The sequence below is a fragment of the Scyliorhinus torazame genome, chromosome 5 (assembly GCF_047496885.1).
Source record: "Scyliorhinus torazame isolate Kashiwa2021f chromosome 5, sScyTor2.1, whole genome shotgun sequence".
NCBI lineage: Eukaryota > Metazoa > Chordata > Chondrichthyes > Carcharhiniformes > Scyliorhinidae > Scyliorhinus > Scyliorhinus torazame.
This window is the reverse complement of record NC_092711.1, coordinates 261,745,754-261,772,616: the sequence shown is the minus strand read 5'-3', so window position 1 is coordinate 261,772,616 and position 26,863 is coordinate 261,745,754. Positions and strand designations below refer to the sequence as shown.

Sequence of the window (26,863 nt, the reverse complement as noted above, 5' to 3'; positions counted from 1 at the left end):
ACACCTCGCAAGATTCAACGCAATCGTGCAGACATTGGATGAGGGATCCCGAGGATCAGCTTTTGGCAAATCTGCATATTAGAGTGAGGCAGTAAGCCACACTCTAATGTGCAGATTTCCGAGGTACCTGAGGCTTTGGGATTCGACTCCTTCGTCTTGATGACCTCAGGCGACCGCCGTTTGGTACTGGTCCTCACAAATGGGGAACAGATGGGGCACTCGTGGGGGTCTCCAAGGGGATTGGAGGTCCCCAGCTGCATGCCCTTTGGCACTGCTGGTGCCACACAAGTACTGTGGCAGTGCCAGTCTGGCACCCTGGCAGTGCCACCTGGGTCCCAGTCTGACACTGCCAAGGTGCCCAGGTAACACTGTCAGCTGGCAGGGGCACTGCCAGGGTGCCAAGTTGGCACTGCCAAGATGCTAAGCTGGCATTTTCTGCACATGTGCAATTGGGCTGGGGTTACCCACTGTGGATGTTGGGAGGTGTGGGGGATTCTCCCATGTTGCATTCAGGATGGGGAGGTTGGTTTGTTTTTTGTGGGCCTCGGAGATCGGGTGCCATTTAAAAATGGTGTCCCGATCTTTTGCTACAATGGGGAGTTCCGGCAAGCGGAGTTCCTCGTTGCAAAAAACGGGGCTATGTTCCCCGTTTAGGCCCCTTATTCAACATGACTAGTGTTGAATAGCCATGTGTTTCCTGGCATTGGGAGTGCTGGGAAACACGCGGCTAAACGCACTCGCTCAGGGATTTCGTTTTTGGGAGAATCACACCCAATGTCATTACAAAGAAATACTTATCATAAAAACTTCTAACAAATAGTTGATCAAACACCTTGCAGTGTCAGACTGGCACCCTAACAAATAGTTGATCAAATACTGTACAAGTGATCTTTTCATTTTATCCACAATGCACATACCATATTATAAAGTTATAAAGGCTCAACCAAAACAAAAGCCAGTGTATGTAACAAGTACGATTGACTGATTTTATGTGTCATTGAATTACCAAACCTCAGAACCTGCCTTTTCTCCTATACCTTTTTCTTTAAAATTTGATAGAACATCAACAATTATAGGGTCTTAAAGGGAGACTTTAACTTTCCATGGGAGACTTTAACTTTCCAGGGAGACTTTAACTTTCCTAGGGAGACTTTAACTTTCCAAATATTGACTGGAAAAGATATAGTTCGAGTACAATAGATGGGTCGTTTTTTGTACAGTGTGTGCAGGAGGGTTTCCTGAAACAATATGTTGACAGGCCAACAAGAGGCGAGGCCACGTTGGATTTGGTTTTGGGTAATGAACCAGGCCAGGTGTTGGATTTGGAGGTAGGAGAGCACTTTGGGGACAGTGACCACAATTCGGTGACGTTTACGTTAATGATGGAAAGGGATAAGTATACACCGCAGGGCAAGAGTTATAGCTGGGGGAAGGGCAATTATGATGCCATTAGACGTGACTTGGGGGGGATAAGGTGGAGAAGTAGGCTGCAAGTGTTGGGCACACTGGATAAGTGGGGCTTGTTCAAGGATCAGCTACTGCGTGTTCTTGATAAGTATGTACCGGTCAGACAGGGAGGAAGGCGTCGAGCGAGGGAACCGTGGTTTACCAAGGAAGTGGAATCTCTTGTTAAGAGGAAGAAGGAGGCTTATGTGAAGATGAAGTGTGAAGTTTCGGTTGGGGCGATGGATAGTTACAAGGTAGCGAGGAAGGATCTAAAGAGAGAGCTAAGACGAGCAAGGAGGGGACATGAGAAGTATTTGGCAGGAAGGATCAAGGAAAACCCAAAAGCTTTCTATAGGTATGTCAGGAATAAGCGAATGACTAGGGAAAGAGTAGGACCAGTCAAGGACAGGGATGGGAAATTGTGTGTGGAGTCTGAAGAGATAGGCGAGATACTAAATGAATATTTTTCGTCAGTATTCACTCAGGAAAAAGATAATGTTGTGGAGGAGAATGCTGAGCCCCAGGCTAATAGAATAGATGGCATTGAGGTACGTAGGGAAGAGGTGTTGGCAATTCTGGACAGGCTGAAAATAGATAAGTCCCCGGGACCTGATGGGATTTATCCTAGGATTCTATGGGAGGCCAGGGAAGAGATTGCTGGACCTTTGGCTTTGATTTTTATGTCATCATTGGCTACAGGAATAGTGCCAGAGGACTGGAGGACAGCAAATGTGGTCCCTTTGTTCAAAAAGGGGAGCAGAGACAACCCCGGCAACTATAGACCGGTGAGCCTCACGTCTGTAGTGGGTAAAGTCTTGGAGGGGATTATAAGAGACAAGATTTATAATCATCTAGATAGGAATAATATGATCAGGGATAGTCAGCATGGCTTTGTGAAGGGTAGGTCATGCCTCACAAACCTTATTGAGTTCTTTGAGAAGGTGACTGAACAGGTAGACGAGGGTAGAGCAGTTGATGTGGTGTATATGGATTTCAGCAAAGCGTTTGATAAGGTTCCCCACGGTAGGCTATTGCAAAAAATACGGAGGCTGGGGATTGAGGGTGATTTAGAGATGTGGATCAGAAATTAGCTAGCTGAAAGAAGACAGAGGGTGGTGGTTGATGGGAAATTTTCAGAATGGAGTACAGTCACAAGTGGAGTATCACAAGGATCTGTTCTGGGGCCGTTGCTGTTTGTCATTTTTATCAATGACCTAGAGGAAGGCGCAGAAGGGTGGGTGAGTAAATTTGCAGACGATACTAAAGTCGGTGGTGTTGTCGATAGTGTGGAAGGATGTAGCAGGTTACAGAGGGATATAGATAAGCTGCAGAGCTGGGCTGAGAGGTGGCAAATGGAGTTTAATGTAGAGAAGTGTGAGGTGATTCACTTTGGAAGGAATAACAGGAATGCGGAATATTTGGCTAATGGTAAAGTTCTTGAAAGTGTGGATGAGCAGAGGGATCTAGGTGTCCATGTACATAGATCCCTGAAAGTTGCCACCCAGGTTGATAGGGTTGTGAAGAAGGCCTATGGAGTGTTGGCCTTTATTGGTAGAGGGATTGAGTTCCGGAGTCGGGAGGTCATGTTGCAGCTGTACAGAACTCTGGTACGGCCGCATTTGGAGTATTGCGTACAGTTCTGGTCACCGCATTATAGGAAGGACGTGGAGGCTTTGGAGCGGGTGCAGAGGAGATTTACCAGGATGTTGCCTGGTATGGAGGGAAAATCTTATGAGGAAAGGCTGATGGACTTGAGGTTGTTTTCGTTGGAGAGAAGAAGGTTAAGAGGAGACTTAATAGAGGCATACAAAATGATCAGGGGGTTGGATAGGGTGGACAGTGAGATCCTTCTCCCGTGGATGGATATGGCTGGCACGAGGGGACATAACTTTAAACTGAGGGGTAATAGATATAGGACAGAGGTCAGAGGTAGGTTCTTTACGCAAAGAGTAGTGAGGCCGTGGAATGCCCTACCTGCTACAGTAGTGAACTCGCCAACATTGAGGGCATTTAAAAGTTTATTGGATAAACATATGGATGATAATGGCATAGTGTAGGTTAGATGGCTTTTGTTTCGGTGCAACATCGTGGGCCGAAGGGCCTGTACTGCGCTGTATTGTTCTATGTTCGATGTTCTATAGGGTTGTTTCCATAATCTTTTCATGGTCAACCAAAGGCTTAGAGTGAGGGAGAGAGAGTGTGAGTGTGAGAGAATGTGAGTTGGAGAGAACGTGAGTGAGAAGGCTTGTGAGCGGGGTAAGCTGAGTGGAGAGATAGAGAAAAAAAAAGATCCGAGTCACAGAGAGAGTCCGAGTCAGAGAGAGAGTGCGAGTGAGGGAGAGTGCGAGTAAGAGAGAGAGAGTGCGCGTGAGAGATAGAGGGCTGGATTCTTCGATTCTGGGGCTGTACCCACCCCAACGTGGGAATGGTGACGTTTTACGCCAGAAACAATTATGCCAAATGGCCACCAATTCCCCGTTTTGCCGGCACCCGCTCTAGCTGCCAATATGCTCTGGAGAATGGCTGGGTCCGTGGCCGTGCATGTGCATGGTGGCTGCCGGCAAAGGCTGCGCCGTGCTACATGGCGGAGGCCGCTCGTGGACCCGGTCCGGGAAATAGTTGCCCCTTCAGCTGGCTAACACGTGCCAGACCACCCCTCCACAGTGCCCCCAGCCCCGAATGACCACCCGTGCCCACGGATCGGCCCACCCTCGACTGTGGCGGCGCTGGACTGAGTCCGCAGCCGCCATGCCGAGTTTCCGATGGGTGAGGCCACACGCGACCCACGCCGTCGGGAACTCGGCTGGTAAGGAGCGGAGCATCGGGGGTCGGGCCTGAGGCTGTCGATACTTGGAACGGCGTATGCTTTGGAGGGGGCGGAGCATCGCAAAAGTGCCCCCCCCCCCCCCCCCCCCCCGTCCCCGTCCCCGTCCCCGTCCCCCCCCGTCCCCCCTGATTTGGTCGCAATCGGGTATTCTCCGGCCGATCGCTGAACGCGATTTCTGCATCAGCGACCGGAGAATCCCAGAGAATGCGAGTAGGGGAGTGAGTGTGCGAGTGAGTGACTGAATGAGCGTGAGTGCGAGATACTGAGCGCTTGTAATAATAATCTTTATTAGTGTCACAAGTAGGCTGACATTAATACTGCAATGAGGTTACTGTAAAAATCCCCTAGTCGCCACACTACAGCGCCTGTTCAGGTACACTGAGGGAGAATTCAGAATGTCCAATTCACCTAACAAGCATGTCTTTTGGGAATTGTGGGAGGAAACTGGAGCACCCGGAGGAAACCCACGCAGACATGGGGAGAATGTGCAGACTCCACACAGTCAGTGACCCAAGCCGGGAATCGAACCCGGGTCCCTGGCACTGTGAAGCAAAAGTGCTGACTACTGCGTTACCGTGCCACCCATGGGACTGCGGGTGAGTGACTTACGCCCAGTTTTAGGTTCCTCACTCACACTTACCATCACACAACAACATATACACACACCCACTCACTCTCCCCCATCCGCATTCACTAACTCTCTCACATGCTGACCATTCTTGATTACTTAGTCCTTTTCTCTTACATTGTCTTACCTTTGATCAGAAATAGTTTATTTCCTTAAAACTTAAACATTTATGTTTGAAATTCAGTTTATTGTTCTGACAAAGAGTAAAATTTTCCTGTCGGCCGCTTGAGTGAGGAGAATGTGCAAATGTGCCCTTCCCGCTCCCGATCGAAAAGGTTCTGTTCCCTGTAAGAACACCATTCATGACGTCCTCTTGCTCATGTATTTGCTTTGTTTGGCCCTTTGTTCAGCACTGTAACCAATCACTGTTTGTCCATGTACCATTTGTCAATGTACTCTGTCGATTATTCTTTTTTTGTCTACTATGTACGTACTGTGTCGTTCCCTTGGCCGCAGAAAAATACTTTTCACTGTACTTCTGTGCATGTGACAATAAATCAAATCAATCAATCAAGATTGGATAAGCCTGCTCTACACTATCATTTCTACTGATTGGGACAGCTTCTGCCTTCTCTGTAGACTCATTTCAATTCCTCCAGCTTCCTTGTGGATTTACAAATGGAGATCTACTGCCCTCTAGCTGCCCTCCAGCTGCCTATGTGATATATCATTCCCATCTGCCAGAATCACTTTGTCCCTTACCTGAGAAACTCTACGGTCTTCCGAATGTAACCTAAAAGCTATTGAGATGTTGTTTCAAAATTCTTCCAGTATTATTAGCTGTTTCACATTCTCAAAAGTTTGTTCTAACTTCAGTGATTGAAACCACCTATCAAACAACATTTATTTTACCCTAGCAAATTCTACAAAGGCTTCATTCAACCTTTCCTTTAAAATTTCAACTGATTAGCTTCAGGGACAGCTCATATACCTTAAGTACCGCAGTTTTAACTACCTCATATTCTGAGGATTGTTCTTCGAAAGGCTAGAATGCGTGGCCTTCCCGACTTAAGTCAATTTGCCAAATATCCTTTGCTTACTTTTATTTTGTCGCCACCTTTTCAAATAAGATAAAGTATCTCTCAACTCCATATTCAATGAATTTAGGCACTGTATGAAAACTCTTTGTTATATCCACCCAGTGCGGGGCATGGTCCGACACCATTATTGCCGAATACTCGACATCTACCACCCTTGCCAACAAAGTCTTATCCAACATGGGAAAATCTATTCGGGAGTACACCTTGTGCACATGGGAGTAAAACAAGAATTCTTTCACCCTCGGTCTCCCAAATCTCCACGGATCCATTTCCCTCCCATGAGCTCCATGAACCGCCGAAGCTCCTTAGCTGTAGCCGACACCCTCGGCATCCCCTCCAGTTTCCCGCTTACCATAACATACCTTCCCCCAGAGTCAGCCGCTATATTTCGCACCTCGAACGCCACCCGCTCCTTGACCAAAATCTCCACTCCCTTCGTTTTAAAGTCCAATCCTGAATGAAATACTTGCCCAACCCATCCCTTCCTCAGCCTAATCTGGTCCCCCACCTTCAGGTGCGTCTCTTGTAGCATGGCCACATCCGCCTCCAATCGCTTTAAGTGTGCGAACACATGGGCCCTCTTGACTGGCCCATTCAACCCTCGCATGTTCCACGTGACCAGCCTGTGTAGTGATCTGCATATCTGTTTGTACACAAGAGGTTAATGTATAGATGCAACAACTAAGTAATCACTAGAGGGCAGCACTAGAGATAGGTATAAATAGACAGACTCAAACCAAGATCTGTCTCATCACAAGGACAGGGACCAGGGACAACAAGCAGACAAAGACAGCTCAGCACAGGTGTAGCTAATCATAATTATTTCTTATTATAATCTTATTCATGTAACCTCTAGTTTAAGGATTGGAGAGAGAACAAACTCACGGTTAATTTGTCAACGTTACTCAATAAAGTATTTGTTCTAATTGGAAGACTACAAGTGTTAATCAACATCGAGTTAAAGATCATCCTGGAAGAAGCTAGTGAGTAACATATATTGCACAAATCAATATAACATTACTATCAGAAATAGTAGTATAATAGCCTGGTCGGGGGGCACCCTGCCGATCAACCATAGTCCCTCTTGGGCCAGCCTCCGGCCCGTGTTCCGCACCTCCCCAGGCCCATCCTCGGGCGGCCATCGTCATCAATCCTCCTCTACTTTCACTTTAAATGCCCTAGCCCTGTCAGCAGTACTCCCCCCCGCCACCCCCGCCACCTCCACCCAAATCCCCCAGCAACAACCCATGCTCCCAGCCCCCCACTGACCTTTCTCTCACCCCAATTGCGCTTCCGTGAACTAGCCCGCCCAGCTAGCCTGGCAGCCCCTGCCCATGGCGCCTCGCATTCTGCTCTCCACTGATTCCCCTCCACCCCCCCTCGAACATTGCAAACAAGCAAAAACAACCCCTCCCCAAGCCCAAACAAAGTGACCAACCATCCATCCCTTAACAAAGAACAAAGAGCAAACCTGAAGCCGAAAAAATAAGAAATGTTCCCAAACACAAGTTGACAGCAGCATCACAGCATCTCCACCAAAGTTCAAAGTCCACCTTCTCCTGCCAGTCCATTGTCTTTAATAAATTCTACCGCTTCCTCCGCTGAACCAAAGTACAATTCGTAGTCTTTGTGGGTCACCCACAGACGTGCGGAGTATAGTAGCCGAAACTTCACCCCCTTCTTGGATAGGGCTGCCTTGACCTTGTTAAAGCTCGCTCTCCTCTTGGCTTGCTCTGCACCCAGATCCTGGTAGACTTGGATTTCACTGTCCTCCTAGGTGCAGCGCCTCGCCTGCCTAGCCCACCTCATAATTTGCTTCTTGTCCAGGAACCGGTGCAACCACACCACTATCGCCCTCGGTGGCCCCTTTTCCGGGGCTTCCTCATTAGCGCCCTGTGTGCTCAATCCACCTCAAAAGGCTGTGCAAATGCACCCTCTCCTAGCAGCTTCTCCAGCATATTCCCCACATACGCGCCGGAATCCGGCAGGCCCCTGATCCTTATGTTCTGCATGCGTGACCGGTTCTCCAGGTCTTCAACCTTCTCCTGGAGCCGCCTCTGCTGGATCCGCATCAGCCCCATCCCTGCTGCCATTAAGGCGAACTGCTCCTTGTGTTTCCCCGCCACCTCCTCCATGGGACAGCACGGTAGCACAATGGTTAGCACTGTGGCTTCACAGCGCCAAGGGTCCCAGGTTCAATTCCCCGCTGGGTCACTGTCTGTACGGAGTCTGCACGTTCTCCCCGTGTCTGCGTTTCCTCCGGATGCTCCGGTTTCCTCCCACAGTCCAAAGACGTCCAGGTTAGGTGGATTGGACATGCTAAATTGCCCTTAGTCCAAAAAAGATTAGGAGGGATTATTGGGTTATGGGGGTAGGGTGGAATGAAGGCTTAAAGTGGGTCATTACAGACTCAATGGGCCAAATGCACTCCTTGTCCATAAATCACTGACGGCTAACAAGCAGGTGCAGCAAGCTATTAGGAAAGCTAATGGAATGTTAGCCTTTATTGCAAGAGGATTTGAGTACAGGAGTAGTGAGGTCTTGATTCAATTGTATTGAAACTTGGTTCAACTGTACTTGGGGTACTGTGTGCAGGTTTGGTCCCCTTACCTCAGAAAATATATTGTTGCCAAAGAGTGAGTGCAACAAAGGTTCACCAGACATGTTCCGGAGGTGGTGGGACTGTTTTATGAAGAGAGATTGGGAAAACTGGGTCCGTATTCCCTAGAGTTTCGAAGAATGAGAGGTGATCTAATTAAAACGTACAAAAGACTGAAAGGAGTCGATAGAGTATGTGCAGGTTAGATGTTTCTCTTGGTTGGGGAGTCTAGAACCAAAGGGCACAATTTCAAAATAATGCGAATGCCTTAGGACTGAGATGAGGAGAAATTACTTTACTAAGAGGGCTGTAAATCTTTGGAATTCTCTGCCTTAGAGGGCTGTGGAAGCTCAGTAATTGAGTATGTTTAGGTACAGATTGATGTATTTCGGATTAACAACAACATGAAGGGTTATGGGGAAAGTGTGTGTAGAAGACATTGAATTGTCCGATCAGCCATGATCGTATTGAATGGCGGAGCAGGCTCGATGGGCTAAATGGGCCACTTCTGCTCCTATGTTCTCTCTACCAAAATGCTGCTTTTATGAAATTCATGACCCTAGGACTTATCGCAAGACACTCTGTTCTTAAATCACTTTGTGCTCCACACTCGCTACTTAGATTAATGGGCCAAAAGCAAAATACTGCAGATGCTGGATGTCTGAAATAAAAACAGAAAAAGCTATACACACTCAACAGATCATTTAGTATCTATGGTGAGTGTAAGGGGCCTTCCTGCTGATTCCCTTATTCCCCTTTCTTTGTTTTTGGCATTATCATTTTGATCCTATAACGCTGAATGCACATATATCTGTAAGTCAAGCAGAGGAAGTGGTGAACTCAAAAGTTAGACAAGAGTACACTGCGTTAGCCTTCAGACAGCAGAACTCAGACATTTTGGCACCCGAGAGATGAGTGAGACTCAGTTCGATTGGTTAGCTGGTGGCAAATGAATTGGCCAAAAGGCTGTATTCTGCCCAGTAACAGGTGGTGATTTGATCCTACCTGAGTGGGATGATTTTCAGAGAACGAAGAAAAGGACAGTTGGGTCCTGGCTGCATGGTGGAAAGGGGCTGCTCTCACTTTGTTTTCTCCAGAAAACCTGCACAGCTGCTGTATTTCTGAAACTGCAGAGACCTGAATGAATCTACAATGAAAATTATGACAGACTGAAAGCAGAAACATCAAACTGAAAGCCTAGATTTTGAAGGAAGGTGTGCTAGAAGACAACCATCTGACACAGAGACTTATTCTTATGACTTATTATTTTTCCACCCCTCTTTTCCCCTCTGTTTGTTTCCCTATCGTGTGTATGTGTGTATAGTAAGTGGGGGGGGGGGGGAATTAAAGGGAGGGGGGTTAGGAATTATTTGTTGCATTTGCTGCATATTTAATTATAGTTATTGTAATTAATAAAATTAATTGTGTTTAACTTTACAAACCTGGTCACTGTAGATATTGGGCTGCCAAGGGTCAAAGTCTTTTCTAAGAATTATTTATTAATTCAATTGTGTTGCGACTCCGGGTCAAGTGGGGCTGAAATAGGCTAGCATGCGGCGCAGTGGCTTGCACTGCTGCCTCACGGCGCCGAGGTTCCAGGTTCGTTCGCGGCACTGGGTCACTGTCTGTGTGGAGTTTGCACATTCCCCCGTGTCTGTGTGGGTTTCACCCCCGCAACCCAAAGACGTGCAGGCTAGGTGGATTAGCCACACTAATAAATTGCCCCTTAATTGGAAAAAATGAATTGGGTACTCTAAATTTATAAAAAGAAAGTGGGGCTGAAATTGACCGTGCAGTAGCCAGGGGTTCATGAGAAATTCAGAGTGAATGTTTTGCGTTGATGACCTTCCATCTGAACTGGAAAACGTTAGAAATGTAACAGGTTTTAAACTAGTACAGTGGCACAGAAAGAGGAGGGTGATTATTTGTAATGGAGTGGAAAGCGGGTGAGATTAAAAGACAAATGGGATGATGTTGCAAGGCAAAGGAGATACTATTAAGTCAAGTAAATAAACAAAACATGGGTGTAAATGGGGAAAGTAGAATCGTCACCAATAGCTGTGATCTGAAAAGCTGAGGTGGCAGAGGTTATGATCTGAAATTTGTGAACTTCATTTTGAATCTGGAAGGCTGTAAATTGTCTAATTGAGATGCTGGCCAGGATGGTGTGGCTTTTCTGTGGCGGGTTTACCCTGTGGCAGATGCGGTGAGCCATTGGAACATCCATTGACTTCGCCCGGATCGCAAGAATCCACTAGTGGGAGGGGCTGGAAAATTCTGACTGCTGTTCCTCAAGTTTAGATTGTGTCTCATTAGAATAGTGTACATTTGAAGGATTGAAATCCTTTACTATGCAGCTGTACATTTCCTTGTTCAATTCACAGAGCTGTTAACATTGGGGAAGTGTGAGTTTTCTGACCAATAAGGGTTAAAATTAGTACAATACTTTCACCTAAAAGTTACAACATTTGAATTGTTACAGGGATGCCCATGCCATTATTTTTGTCATCGACTGTGGGGACAAACTGAGAATTGTCGTGGCTAAACATGAATTAGACATCCTCCTCATTCATCCAGGTAATAGGAGTCAATGTCTGCTATCTGTTTAGATGATGCAGTGAACTTCCTTGCACAGAATTGAATTCAGATCAAAGAGCAGATTTTCATGTAAAATTACATTAGGACTTTTTACTGTTTACTTTTCTTTTTTTACAGTTTATTTTCTTTCCTTTCCTTTCCTTGGCAGAATCTTGAGGTGTCTGTGTTCTCTGGCTGATAGGATTCCTTTACTTTTGTCTGTTAAATTGCAAACCTCGATAGAAAATCAGCTGAACCTTTCTTTCAGCTGGGTCCGCTACTCAATTTCACTTTGGTGCTCAACCGTCTAACTGAGATTTGAACTCCTGTCATTATTTTGTGATTCCTGCTGGAAAGCACACATGTGGGCATCAAGAGGAAAATAAACAACTGTGTGGTGATGCCCTCAGTGGTTGAACAGCTTAAAATTTGTTCACTGTCCAGATTTTCAAATGAAGAATAGGAGATTGAGAAAAAGACTCAAGGGTTCCTGGTACATCTAGAACCATGCCCTTACAAGAGTGTTTTCAGGCGAAAGGGGCAGAGGGATTGAAAATAAACACTGTGTTCATCCAAGTATTGAAGAAATTGGATACTGTGACCGCGATTTAACGGAAAAGTTTCGAAGTATCATTTTGGACACTGGCTGGGTGTCTCTCAACAGCCGCATTGGCGAGATCATGACATGTATTTAACGGCACTTAGTGCCGGAAATGATTCCCCCAAGGGCTTTTTGCCATTATCGGCTGTCTCACCATCTGATTTGTCTGTCTTGTGCCTCAGCATCTCACCGGTAACAAGGGCTCTTAATCGCTCTCTCACCACTCACTCCCAGTCAACACACAAGCATGGCAGCACGCAAAGTTGCACCTTCTCGACGGCATCAATGCGAGACGGGGCATTCTGTTCCCCCAAGGGGGGTGGGGGAGGGGGGGGGGTCGGAGGACAGCAGCAGGGTCACCACTATCGCCTGGGAGACAGTGGCAGCACCTGTCAGTACGTGCAGCATGACAAGGAGTACTGCTGCCCAATGTTAGAAGAGGACGACCGACCTCCACCGAGCTGCAAGGGTAAGTTATCAAATTTCTCCTGGCATCAGTCTGGCTGCCACCCCTCAAATACCCAGCACACCCCGCCCCCCGCCCCGCCCCTCCCCCCCCCCCCAACACACACACACACAATCACACACACAAAGCACCGGTTGACACCTCGCACCCTCCCCACATCCGATCTTTGAGCTTTCGCCTCAGAACCTCAGATGGGAGGCATGGTAGCACAGTGGTTAGCACTGCTTCACAACTTCAGGGTCCCTGGTTCGATTCCCACCTCGGGTCAATGTCTGTGTGGAGTCTGTACCTTCGCCCCATGTCTGCGTGGGTTTCCTCCAATTTAGGTGTATTGGCCATGTTAAATTGCCCTTACTGTCCAAAAAGGTTAGGTGGGATTGCTGGGTTACAGGGATAGGCTGGAGGTATGGGCATAAGTAGGGTGTTCTTTCCGAGGGCCGGGGCTGACTCAATGGGCCGAATGGCCTCCTTCCGCACTGTAAATTCAAAAAGATTCTATGATTCTATGAACCCACTGGCACCCATCAGCACAACCCCTTCATGTCCAGGTGCGGTGCCCACAAATGCCATCTGCTGTAGATGCCCCCCCTGACCCATCAAGCATGCAGCTCATAATGCCCTCTCTTTATCCCCACAGGAGAAGATAACCCGTAATAAATGGGAAAAGGCCAAGACGGGGGGCGGAGCAACAGAGATTCAAGTCCTCATCGCCTATAAATCACAGGATTGACCGAAGAGAGAGCAATCACTGACAGCAAGGTTGGCCTGCGACACAAAGGTGAGGTTCCGTTGCCCCTTCACCAAGATGACCTGTCTCAAGTAAGTTGTTCAAAATGATCCTTTCCTTTCACTGACCACATGTCCATTGTCTCGCAGGATCTCCATCGGATGGGGCCGAACCATCTGGAGTTGTTTCCCCCACTGCCAGACACAGACTTCGGTGGGTGACATTAGTGGACAGGCTTCTGGGGTACAATCTGGTGAACATCACACAGTTGCTGGTGCACTTCAGGTGGAGGCAGGAACTTTCACAGGAAACAGCAGTCGGAGGTCTGCTGGGTCCCAAGACTCAGCTGGATCCCAGTCAGATGCCGAGCCTCTCCCAGAGCTGATGCAGATGATAGGATTCAGCCGAGACATTCAAGAGGGGATGTCAGTGACATTCCAGCTAGTGCATAGCCGATTGGAGGAATTCTAAAGATTACTGGCGCTGGAGATGATGCTGACAATGCAGGGCACAGAGGCCAATACTACTAGGGTGGCGACCACAGTGGAAAACCTGAGGCACGACATCAGCATCTTGAGTGATGGTGCGCAAGACATGGCTCACTCCGTGACAACCATGGCTGAGGGCCTCCGTCATGTACCACCCGCTGAGGAACATGACCCAGACGCAAATGGACATTGCCGAGACTATGCAGAGCATGACCCAGACACTGAGGGAGGGGAATTGGGCGTGAAGGGATTGGTGGGAATGAGGGATTTGAGGGGAGTGGATGATCTGTTGGACAAAGCTCGCACTATAGGAATTGAGTGAGGATGAGGGCCTCCCTGGTTCTCTGAGCATGCCCGACCCTTACCATTGCTTGTCCTCCATCCCAGTCCCTGTCCTCCATTCTTCGGCTCCTCCTGTTTGTGTGTCCTCCCTGGGCTTGTCCTCCATCCCCTCCTGGTCCGCCTCCTCAGATGAGGATGCATGCTCCTCCTCCTGCAGCATGTTGCCACGCCGTTGTGCCAGGTTGTGGAGGGCACAGCAGACCGCCACAAAGTGGGGGGCCCTCTGCAGTACTGCAGTGCACCAACAGAGCAGTACAGGCATTGAAACCGCATTTTGAGCAGTCCCGATGCACTGCTAAGTGAGAGCACGAGTGGCAGAATGGGCCTCGTTATATTGGTCTCTGCCTCGGTCTCAGGCCTCTGCACTGGTGCCAACAGTCAGGATGTCAGTGGGTACCCCTTAACCCCAAGAACCAACCAGTCATCCTGGGGTGGTCCTCAAAGACAATGGGGATCTCCAGGTGCCCCAACATGTAGTTGTCATGCACACTCCCTGGGAAGCATACACACATACATGATATGGCATGTACACACAAGGTGAACATTCAGGGAGTGGAACCCCTTCCTGTTAATATGGGGCACTCCCTGATGCCCCGGTGTGCACAAGGCCACATGCGTGCCATTAATTACCGCCTGGATGGGGCATCCTGGCAATGAGGGAGAATCCTGCAGCCCAGGCTTCTTGGTGAGCTTGGTTCACTTAAATTTGACAAAGTCTGATGCCTGGGCATACCAATAATCCGTGACCTCTTGGATACATTTGTGATCTGTAGCTTGTGAAATGCCGCAAAGGTCCCTGCTCGAGCCCTGGAATGATCTGGTTGCATAGATGTTCAGGGAGCAAGTGTCCTCCGCCTCCTCCACGGGGCGGCATGTCCTCGAGGACGTGGCACGGGTGCCGCACTGTTTCTTTATTGAAACGGAGTCTCCTGCGGCACCTGCTGTCCGGCACACTGGTTAGCACTGTTGCCTCACAGCGCCAGGGACACAGGTTCAATTTCCAGGCTCGGGTGACTGACTGTGTGGAGTTTGCAATTTCTTCCCGTGTCTGCGTGAGATTCATCTGCATTCTCCGGTTTCCTCCCACAGTCCAAAAACGTGCAGGTTAGGTAGATTGGCCATGATCAATTGCCCTTAGTATCCAAAAGATTTGGTGCAGTTACTGAGTTATGGGATTGGGTTTAGGGAGTGAGCTTAGGTAAGCTGTTCTTTCCAAGGGTCGGTACAGACTCAATGGGCCGAATGGCCTCCTTCTGCACTGTAGGGATTCAATGATTCTATCTCCTTGAACATAACCATCCATATTGTTTTATACGTAGGGAATTAGAGGAGAGAGACCGACAATCAGTCAGGGCTTCCACCCTGAGACCCATAAATACCCCAAGCCTCCCCAACCCTTACATATCAGACCTTCTCTCAGAGTGCTATCCAGCGAGCCAGTTGTGTTGGCAAACCTTGCCCTGCACCCTCAGCCCCGGCAGGAGTCCCAAGACCCCAGACCCCTGAAGGGAACATTCAGGAGACTGGGCTCAGGTGCCCTCCTCTGATCCACACATTTATCCTATGGTCGCAAGGATTTTCCCAGTGCTGAAGCCCAGCTCTTGAGTGTTTGATTGTTGACTGCTGTCTCTATGGTGCTGATGCTTTTAGAGTTCAGGCAAAGTGCTCAGGCTGGATTGAAATGTGATGCAATGACTTCCGGGTGCGGCGATGACCAGCTGAGTCGCACGTTTCGGCAGCTCCCTGTGAAACGGACTTTTGGGCTCTTGATAGGAGCCCCAACGGCAATTTTGACGGCTAAAAACACTGTGCGGTAAACCAGAAGGGAATCCCCCCTGGATACGGATGGAAAAAGGAGGAGAGAGTGGCCAGATTGCAGTGGATCCTTTAGAACAGCGGCAAGGAAGGCAAGCAAAAACCAAGATGGCGTCGGAAGGTGGCAGTTTAACATGGGGCCCTGAACAACAAGAGTTCTTGAAATGCTGTGTGGAAGAGATCAAAAAGGAAATGAAGAAAGAGCTGTTGGCCCCGATACTACAGGCGATCGAAGGGCTAAAGGAGGAACAAAAGACCCAGGAGCGGGAGCTTCGGGTCGTGAAGGCAAAGGCAGCCGAGAATGAGGACGATATACAGGGCCTGGTGGTGAAGACGGAGACGCAGGAGGCACATCAGAAACGATGTGTGGAAAGGTTGGAGGCACTGGAAAACAACGCAAGGAGGAACAACCTGAGGATTCTTGGTCTTCCTGAAGGTGTGGAGGGAGCGGACGACGGGGCATATGTGAGCACGATGCTGCACTCGTTAATGGGAGCGGAGGCCCCGGCGGGTCCGTTGGAGGTGGAGGGAGCATACCGAGTGATGGCGCGAGGACCGAGAGCAGGAGAAATTCCCAGAGCCATAGTGGTGAGATTCCTCCGTTTTAAGGATAGAGAAATGGTCCTTAGATGGGCGAAGAAAACTCGGAGCAGTAAATGGGAGAACGCGGTGATCCGCGTTTATCAAGACTGGAGTGCGGAGGTGGCGAGAAGGAGGGCGAGCTTTAATCGGGCCAAGGCGGTGCTTCATAAAAAGAAGATAAAATTTGGAATACTGCAACCGGCAAGACTGTGGGTCACATATCGAGGGAGGCACCACTACTTTGAGACGGCGGATGAAGCGTGGACTTTTATTGTGGAAGAAAAACTGGAATGAGCGGGTTATTAAAAAGAACGTTGGAACAAAGTGATGGGGCGAATGTGGGGGGTTTTATGTACTAATCCTGCGATGTGGTAACTTTTCTCTCTCCCACAGGTGGTGATGGGGGAGGAGGGGAGGTGGAGGAGATGGGGCGTTGGCCATTGGGAGAGGGGCCAAGGGAGAAGCGCGTGCTTGGTTCCCGCGCTATGATAATCATGGCGGGAATAGAGAAGCAGGAAGGAGGGGGCGTCGCACGGTGCGAGCCGAGGTCACGGGGGGAAGCCGAGGTCAGCCAGAGTTTGCTGACTTCTGGGAGCAACATGGGGGGAGTAATTACGCGAGCGGGGGATCTAGCGGGGGGGGTGGGAGGGGGGAATTACTGGGTTGCTGCTGCTGGGGAGAGGGGGGAGCTGGTGTGGGAGAGGATGGGCGGGGGGGCACCGCCTGGGGGAGATACAGCTGCGTGGGAACCGGGTGAGGAGCTGAAAAAGGTGATGGCTAATCGACAAGGGGGGGGGGGGGGGAGGAAGCCCCCCAACTCGGCTGATCACGTGGAACGTGAGAGGGCTGAACGGGCTGATAAAGAGTGCACGGGTACTCGCACACCTTAAGAAACTTAAGGCAGATGTGGTTATGTTACAGGAAACGCACCTGAAACTGATAGACCAGGTTAGGCTACGCAAAGGATGGGTGGGGCAGGTGTTCCATTCGGGGCTAGATGCGAAAAACAGGGGGGTGGCTATATTAGTGGGGAAGCGGGTAATGTTCGAGGCAAAGACTATAGTGGCGGATAACAGGGGCAGATACGTGATGGTGAGTGGCAAACTACAGGGGGAGACGGTGGTTTTGGTAAACGTATATGCCCCGAACTGGGATGATGCCAATTTTATGAGGCGGATGCTAGGACGCATTCCGGACCTAGAGATGGGAAAGCTGATAATGGGGGGAGATTTTAATACGGTGTTGGAACCAGGGCTGGATAGGTCGAAGTCCAGGACTGGAAGGAGGCCGGCAGCAGCCAAGGTACTTAAAGATTTTATGGAGCAGATGGGAGGTGTAGACCCGTGGAGATTTAGCAGACCTAGGAGTAAGGAGTTCTCGTTTTTCTCCTATGTCCATAAAGTCTACTCGCGAATAGACTTTTTTGTGCTGGGTAGGGCATTGATCCCGAAGGTGAGGGGAACGGAGTATACGGCGAGAGCCATTTCGGATCACGCTCCACACTGGGTGGACTTGGAGATAGGGGAGGAAACAGAAGGGCGCCCACCCTGGAGAATGGACATGGGACTAATGGCAGATGAGGGGGTGTGTCTAAGGGTGAGGGGGTGCATTGAAAAGTACTTGGAACTCAATGATAATGGGGAGGTCCAGGTGGGAGTGGTCTGGGAGGCGTTGAAGGCGGTGGTTAGCGGGGAGCTGATATCAATAAGGGCACATAAAGGGAAACAGGAGAGTAAGGAACGGGAGCGGTTGCTGCAAGAACTTTTGAGGGTGGACAGACAATATGCGGAAGCACCGGAGGAGGGACTGTACAGGGAAAGGCAAAGGCTACATGTAGAATTTGACTTGCTGACTACAGGCACTGCAGAGGCACAATGGAGGAAGGCACAGGGTGTACAGTACGAATATGGGGAGAAGGCGAGCAGGTTGCTGGCACACCAATTGAGGAAAAGGGGAGCAGCGAGGGAAATAGGGGGAGTGAGGGATGAGGAAGGAGAGATGGAGCGGGGAGCGGAGAGAGTGAATGGAGTGTTCAAGACATTTTATAAAAAATTATATGAAGCTCAACCCCCGGATGGGAGGGAGAGAATGATGGGCTTCTTGGATCGGCTGGAATTTCCCAAGGTGGAAGAGCAGGAAAGGGTGGGACTGGGAGCGCAGATCGAGGTAGAAGAAGTGGTGAAAGGAATTAGGAGCATGCAGGCGGGAAAGGCCCCGGGACCGGATGGATTCCCAGTCGAATTCTATAGAAAATATGTGGACTTGCTCGCCCCGGTACTGACGAGGACCTTTAATGAGGCAAAGGAAAGGGGACAACTGCCCCCGACTATGTCTGAAGCAACGATATCGCTTCTCTTAAAGAAGGAAAAGGACCCGCTACAATGCGGGTCCTATAGACCTATTTCCCTCCTAAATGTAGATGCCAAGGTCCTGGCCAAGGTAATGGCAATGAGAATAGAGGAATGTGTCCCGGGGGTGGTCCACGAGGACCAAACTGGGTTTGTGAAGGGGAGACAGCTGAACACGAATATACGGAGGTTGTTAGGGGTAATGATGATGGCCCCACCAGAGGGAGAAACGGAGATAGTAGTGGCGATGGATGCCGAGAAAGCATTTGATAGAGTGGAGTGGGATTATTTGTGGGAGGTGTTGAGGAGATTTGGTTTTGGAGAGGGGTATGTTAGATGGGTGCAGCTGTTGTATAGGGCCCCAGTGGCGAGCGTGGTCACGAATGGACGGGGATCTGCATATTTTCGGCTCCATAGAGGGACAAGGCAGGGATGCCCTCTGTCCCCATTATTGTTTGCACTGGCGATTGAGCCCCTGGCGATAGCGTTGAGGGGTTCCAAGAAGTGGAGGGGAGTACTTAGGGGAGGAGAAGAGCACCGGGTATCTTTGTATGCGGACGATTTGCTACTATACGTGGCGGACCCGGCGGAGGGGATGCCAGGAATAATGCGGATACTTGGGGAGTTTGGGGATTTTTCAGGGTATAAATTGAACATGGGGAAAAGTGAGTTGTTTGTGGTGCATCCAGGGGAGCAGAGTAGAGAAATAGAGGACCTACCGTTGAGGAAGGTAACAAGGGACTTTCGTTACCTGGGGATCCAGATAGCTAAGAATTGGGGCACATTGCATAGGTTAAATTTAACGCGGTTGGTGGAACAGATGGAGGAGGATTTCAAGAGATGGGATATGGTATCCCTGTCAATGGCAGGGAGGGTGCAGGCGGTTAAGATGGTGGTCCTCCCGAGATTCCTCTTTGTGTTTCAGTGCCTCCCGGTGGTGATCACGAAGGCTTTTTTTAAAAGGATTGAAAAGAGCATCATGGGTTTTGTGTGGGCCGGGAAGACCCCGAGAGTGAGGAAGGGATTCTTACAGCGGAGGAGGGATAGGGGGGGGGCTGGCACTACCGAGCCTAAGTGAGTATTATTGGGCCGCTAATATTTCAATGGTGAGTAAGTGGATGGGAGAGGAGGAGGGAGCGGCGTGGAAGAGATTAGAGAGGGCGTCCTGTAGGAGGACTAGCCTACAGGCCATGGTGACAGCCCCATTGCCGTTCTCACCGAGGAACTACACCACAAGCCCGGTGATGGTGGCTACACTGAAGATTTGGGGACAGTGGAGACGGCATAGGGGAAAGACTGGAGCCTTGGGGGGGTCCCCGATAAGAAACAACCATAGGTTTGCCCCGGGGGGAATGGATGGGGGATATGGAATGTGGCAAAGAGCAGGAATAACGCAACTGAAAGATCTGTTTGTGGATGGGAAGTTCGCGAGTCTGGGAGCGCTGACCGAGAAATATGGGTTGCCCCAAGGGAATGCATTCAGGTATATGCAACTGAGGGCTTTTGCGAGGCAACAGGTGAGGGAATTCCCGCAGCTCCCGACACAAGAGGTGCAGGACAGAGTGATCTCAAAGACATGGGTGGGGGATGGTAAGGTGTCAGATATATATAGGGAAATGAGGGACGAAGGGGAGACTATGGTAGATGAACTAAAAGGGAAATGGGAAGAAGAGCTGGGGGAGGAGATCGAGGAGGGGCTGTGGGCAGATGCCCTAAGCAGGGTAAACTTGTTGTCCTCGTGTGCCAGGCTAAGCCTGATTCAGTTTAAGGTATTACACAGGGCACATATGACTGGAGCACGGCTCAGTAAATTTTTTGGGGTGGAGGATAGGTGTGCGAGGTGCTCGAGAAGCCCAGCGAATCATACCCATATGTTTTGGTCATGCCCGGCACTACAGAGGTTTTGGATGGGGGTGACAAAGGTGCTTTCAAAAGTAGTAGGAGTCCGGGTCGAACCAAGCTGGGGGTTGGCTATATTTGGGGTTGCACAAGAGCCGGGAGTGCAGGAGGTGAGAGAGGCCGATGTTTTGGCCTTTGCGTCCCTAGTAGCCCGGTGCAGGATATTGCTAATGTGGAAAGAAGCCAAGCCACCGGGGGTGGAGACCTGGATAAATGACAAGGCGGGGTTTATAAAGCTAGAGCGGATTAAGTTCGTCCTAAGGGGGTCGGCTCAAGGGTTCACCAGGCGGTGGCAACCGTTCGTTGAATACCTCGCAGAAAGATAGACGGAAAGGGAAAAAGAAGGCAGCAGCAGCAGCCCAGGATCGGCGGGGGGGGGGGGGGGGGGGGGGGGGGGAGGAACCAGAAGGACTCTCAGGGTTGTTAATATATACTGTATAGTATGTATAGGTCGTTGCTACAGATAATTATATATTGGACTGTTAAATTATATTTTTGGAGAGTGTTACTTGTGACAAGGCAGTTGCCAATTAGGGCTAGTTTTCATTTTTGTTATTTACTATTTATTCATTTTTTGTTTATAAAATAGGTCATTGTTATTTGTGTTGTTATAATAGTGTGTAAACGATGCACAATGTACTGTGTTGGTTGACCAAAAATTTTCAATAAAATATTTAATAAAAAAAAAAGAAATGTGATGCAATAGTCATCGTCTGAGACAAGGCACGAGAATCCACTTGAGAATATTTTGTTCATTAAACGATCAACAGTACAAAGATTTGAAAATTAACTACTTAACATTCCACATATGACACTAACCATTAAGCAATAAGGAAACATCATCGTTTCATATGGTACCAATACAAAGCTAGATCAGCTCATTTGGACAAAAAAAACCACCGGATATTACCCCTCGCAGGTTCCTTGGCAGAAACAGAGGATAAGCTTGAGAATGTATTATCGTGTCCAGAACTCTGCCGTAAAAATGATCTGCTCATCAATGTGTGACTTGGTCCACGTATCAGTACCATTCTCCGTCAAGGAGTCGCAGTTGTGCAGGCCCTCCCACACCGCCCAATCTCACCTGAACCAAATCTTGGCCACAAGGTGCAGTTCAATATCCTTGACTTACAGCATGTTTAACCCACGGTGTTGTGCCTGTTGCATGCAGCAATCACCACACCAACAACAAAAGCATCAGCAATCTGCAAAAGCATTTCTTCAACAACGTCATCAGGTGGCCCATTTGAATCAATGTCGTGCACCAGGTCCCGCAGTGTCTTTTTGCTTTAAACTGGACTCATACGTCCCCCTGAGCCCGGTGTTCCAGGACCCAGGTATCTTGGAAAATATTGTCCTTCTTTCTGGCTACAGAAAAGGAAGGAAACAGCAACAGGTATTTGCAGCCACAAGCAGCAAAGACAACCTGCAAATATTTTAGTTGATTGACAGTATCAACATACAAAAGACAATACAATGAGGACGCCAATCACTTGGCATCCAGAACATACTCACTCCCCCTCCCCGACCTATATCAGCGGAAAGGCTCACCAGCTCAGCCCACCGAAAAGACCACTCCAACACAGAGCACGGCGGAGGAGAAAAACATTCCCACAGAACAGGTCTGGCACATTTTAACCAAAACCAAATACAGAATATTTTACACCAAAAGGAAACACAAAACAGGAAAGAATATAACGAGGACACCAGCTGCACACCAAAGACAAAATGTATTATTTTTTTAAAAATAATAATTTTTATTAAAGGTTTTCATAGAATATCAATAACAAAATGAAAAAGGAACCCAACAGGGTTAAGTACAAAACACAGTCCAGAAAAACAACCCTCCATACCCCCTCCCCCATACATAAATAATAAATTAACATTAACACCCCGACTTAATACAACAAGTATATACACCCCCTCACACCTTCCAGTGTAAATAACAAAAACAAAAAATAATAAAGTGACCCCCCCCCGAGCTGCTGCTGCCATTGACCAATGTCTGCCGCTCTGCCAGGAAGTCTAAGAACGGTGACCAACCGCCTAAAGAACCTTTGTACTGACCGTCTCAAGGTGAATTTCACCCTCTCCAACTTAATAAACCCCGCCATATCGTTGATCCAGGATTCCACGCTTGGGGGCCTCGCATCCTTCCACTGAAGAAGAATCCTTCGCCGGGCTACCAGGGACGCAAAGGCCAGAATTCCGGCCTCTTTCGTCTCCTGCACTCCCCGCTCCTCTGCCACCCCAAATATTGCGAGCCCCCAGCCCGGCATGACCCTGGATCCTACCACGCTCGACACCGTCCTCGCTACGCCCTTCCAAAATTCCTCCAGCACTGAGCATGCCCAGAACAGATGGGTGTGATTTGCTGGGCTCCCTGAGCACCTAACACACCTGTCCTCACCCCCAAAAAACCGACTCATCCTTGTCCCGGTCATGTGTGCCTTGTGCAGCACCTTAAACTGTATGAGGCTGAGCCTCGCGCACGATGAGGAAGAATTCACCCTCCCCAGGGCATCTGCCACACCCCTTCTTCAATTTCCTCTCCCAACTCCTCCTCCCACTTACCTTTTACCTCCACCACCGAGGCCTCCTCCTCCTCCTGCATCATCTGGTAAGTTTCCGAGATCTTCTCTACTCCCACCCACCCCCCCGAGAGCACCCTGTCCTGTACTGTGTGTGGCCGTAGCCGTGGGAATTCCGCCACCTGCCATCTGGCAAACGCCCTTACCTGTAAGTACCTGAAGGTGTTCCCCGGGGGGGGGGCTCGTACTTCTCCTCCAGCTCACCCAGGCTCACGAACTTCCCGTCCACAAACAGGTTGCCCAACTTTCGTATCCCTGCCCTGTGCCACACCGCAAACCCTCCACCTGTTCTTCCTGGGGCGAACCGGTGGTTCCCCCGTAATGGGGTCCCCGCCGAGGCCCCTACTTCCCCCCTGTGCCACCCCCACTGCCTCCAAATTTTGAGGGCAGCCACCACCACCGGGCTCGTGGTATACCTCCTTGGAGAGAGCGGCAGCGGCACCGTTGCCAGCGCCCCCAGTCTCGTATCCACACAAGACGCCGGCTCCAGCTTCTTCCATGCAGCCCCCTCCATCATCCACTTGCGCACGATCGTCGCATTGGCGGCCCAGTAGCATCCAGAGGTTGGGCAGCGCCAGTCCCCCACTATCTCTACTCCGCTCCAGGAACACCTTTCTCACCCTCGGAGTCCCTCGCGCCCACACAAACCCCATTATACTCCTGTTAACCCGCCTGAAAAAAGCCTTCGGGATAAACACGGAGAGGCACTGGTACAGGAAAAAAAACCTTGGGAGCACCGTCATTTTGATTGACTGCACCCTACCCGCCAAGGACAGCAGCAGCGCGTCCCTCCTCTTGAACTCCTCCTCCATTTGCTCCACCAGCGTTGTAAAATTAAGCCTATGCAGGGCCCCCAGCTCCTGGCCACCTGGACTCCCAGATACCTGAAGCTCCTCTCCGCCTTTTTTAGTGGGAGCTCGCCAATCCCCCTCTCCTGGTCCCCTGGATGAACTACGAACAGCTCGCTCTTCCCCATGTTGAGCTTGTACCCCGAAAAGTCCCCGAATTCCCTAAGAATCCTCATTACCTCCGGCATTCCTCCCACCGGGTCCGCCACATACAGCAGCAGGTCGTCCGCATAAAGTGACACCCTGTGCTCCTCCCCACCACGCACCAACACCCTCCAGTTCCTTGGTTCCCTCAGTGCCATAGCCAGGGGTTCAATCGCCAGTGCGAAGAGCAGGGACACCCCTGTCTCGTCCCTCGGTGCAACCGAAAGTACTCGGACCTCCTCCTGTTTGTGGCCACACTCGCCATGGGACCTCATACAACAGCCTAACCCACCTGACAAACCCCTCCCCAAACTCGAACCTCTTCAGCACCTCCCACAGGTACCCCCACTCTACCCTATCGAAGGCTTTCTCAGCGTCCATCGCCACTAGCTCCGCCTCCCCCTCCCTCGCCGGCATCATGATAACGTTCAAAAGCCTCCGCACATTTGCGTTCAACTGCCTCCCTTTCACAAACCCCGTCTGGTTTTCATGGATGATCTGCGGCACACAATCCTCAATCCTCGTGGCTAAGACCTTCGCCAGCACCTTGGCATCTACATTTAGCAAGGAAATCGGTCTGTAAGACCCACATTGCAGGGGACCCTTGTCCCGCTTCAGGATCAAGGAGATCAGTGTCCGGGACATCGTCGGGAGCAAAGCCCCCCACCCTTGCCTCATTGAAGGTCCTAACTAACAGCGGGCCCAACAGGTCCATATATTTTTTATAGAATTCGACCGGGAAACCGTCCGGCCCCGGTGCCTTCCCCGCCTGCATGCTTCCTATCCCTTTGATCAGCTCCTCCAGCCCAATCGGCGCCCCCAATCCCACCACCAGTCCCTCTTCCACCTTTGGAAAGCTCAATTGGTCCAGGAAGCGGCCCATCCCTCCCTCCTCCCGTGGGGGCTCGGATCGGTACAATTCCTCGTAGAAATCCCTGAAGACCCCATTGATGCCAGCTCCACTCCGCTGTCCTTAACTCCCCCGATCTCTCTAGCTGCGTCCAGCTTCCGAAGCTGATACGCCAGCATCCGGCTTGCCTTTTCCTCATACTCGTTAATCGCCCCCTGGGCCTTCCTCCACTGCACCTCCGCCTTCCTGGTGGTCACCAGGTCGAATTCGGCCTGGAGGCTACGCCTCTTCCTCAACAATCCTTCCTCGGGCTCCTCCGCATACCTCCTGTCTACCCTCACCATCTCCCCCACCAGCCTCTCCCTCTCCCCCCGCTCCTGTGGGCCCTAATGGAGATCAGTTCTCCCCTCACCACCGCCTTCAGTGCCTCCCATACCATCCCCACTCGGACCTCCCCGTTGTCGTTGGTCTCCAGGTACCTCTCTATACTTCCTCAGACTAACTCGCTCAGTTCCTCGTCCGCCAACAGCTCCACCTCCAAGCGTCACAGCGGGCGCTGGTCCCTCTCCTCCCCCATCTCCAAGTCCACCCAATGCGGGGCATGGTCCAAAATGGCTATTGCCGAATACTCAGTATCCTCTACTCTTGCTATCAGCGCCCTACTCAAGATGAAAAAGTCAATTCGGGAATAAGCCTTATGGACATGTGAAAAGAATGAAAATTCCCGAGCCCCCGGCCTTGCAAATCTCCAAGGTCCTCCCATCTGGTCCATAAACCCCCTCAGCACACTAGCCGCCGCCGGCTTCCTACCCATCCTAGACCTGGAGCGATCCAGTGCCGGATCCAGCACCGTGTTAAAGTCTCCCCCCATTATCAGGCACCCCACTTCCAAGTCTGGGATCCGACCCAACATACGCCGCATAAAACCCGCATCGTCCCAGTTCGGGCATACACATTGACCAGTACCACCCTCTCTCCCTGCAACTTACCACTTACCATTATGTACCTGCCGCCATTATCTGCCACAATGCTCGACGCCTCAAACGACACCTTCTTTCCCACCAAGATCGCCACCCCTCGATTTTTGGCATCTAGCCCCGAGTGAAACACCTGACCTACCCACCCTTTCCTCAATCTTACCTGGTCTGCCACCTTCAGGTGTGTCTCCTGAAGCATAGCAACGTCCGCCTTGAGCCCCTTCAGGTGCGTGAACACGCGGGCCCGCTTAACCGGCCCATTCAGTCCCCTTACATTCCAGGTTATCAGCCGGATCAGGGAGCAACCCGCCGACTAATCATGACCCCCTCCTCGGCTAGCCACGCGCCCGCACCCCACACCCGGCCCGTTCCCCACAGCGGCATACCCCCGTCTCAACTCCCCCCCACTCGCTCCAGCTCCTCCTTGACCATAGCAGCAGCAACTCGATCCCCCCCCCCCCCCCCCCCCCTCCCAGCTAGGACCCATCCTAGCTGATTTACTCCCCTCATTGCACTTCCACAAGTCAGCTGACTCCTGCTGACCCCGGCCACTCCCGCCTCTCCTTCAACTCCTCCCATTGTGTGGCACACCCTCCTCTCCCGTCCCCATCCACAGGCTCGCCCCCTCCCCCTTCTGTTCTAAGGGCGGGAAACAACCCTCGCTTCCCCGCCCCCTCCAGTCTTCAGCGCGGGAAAAAGTCCGCGCTTTCCACCTACCAGGCCTCGCCACCTCTGACGCAGCTCCTTTTACAGGCCCGGTCCCCTCACCCCTGACTCAGGCCTCCCCCTCCCCCGCGGGGCCCCATCTCACCGCCATCCACCCCCCCTGTTCCGTTTACCTACCCCCCTCCAAGGGCCCCCCCGACCAACCCAACCAAAATAGTGCCCAACCCGCCCCAGCCACCCTCACTGACCCAAAAGAGAAAAACACAGAGAAAAGGAAACCCGGAGCAATACAAAGGCCCCCCACTCGAAACAGAAATAAACATAGCATATCAACCGCAGTCCCCAATCGCCCATCCCGACCCTCAATCTGTGTCCAACTTCTCGGCCTGAACAAAGGCCCAC

General features: G+C 50.5%; 1 protein-coding gene across 1 annotated transcript in view; it reads left to right on the top strand.

Annotated features, from left to right (window-relative positions):
* The window catches only part of LOC140421090 (ADP-ribosylation factor-like protein 6), a 106,959-nt gene that overhangs the window by 44,114 nt on the left and 35,982 nt on the right, over positions 1-26,863 (top strand). The window contains exon 4 of the mRNA XM_072505456.1: positions 11,023-11,117. Within this exon, the coding sequence (XP_072361557.1) occupies positions 11,023-11,117 (95 nt within the window). The remainder of the gene's footprint in view (positions 1-11,022; positions 11,118-26,863) is intronic.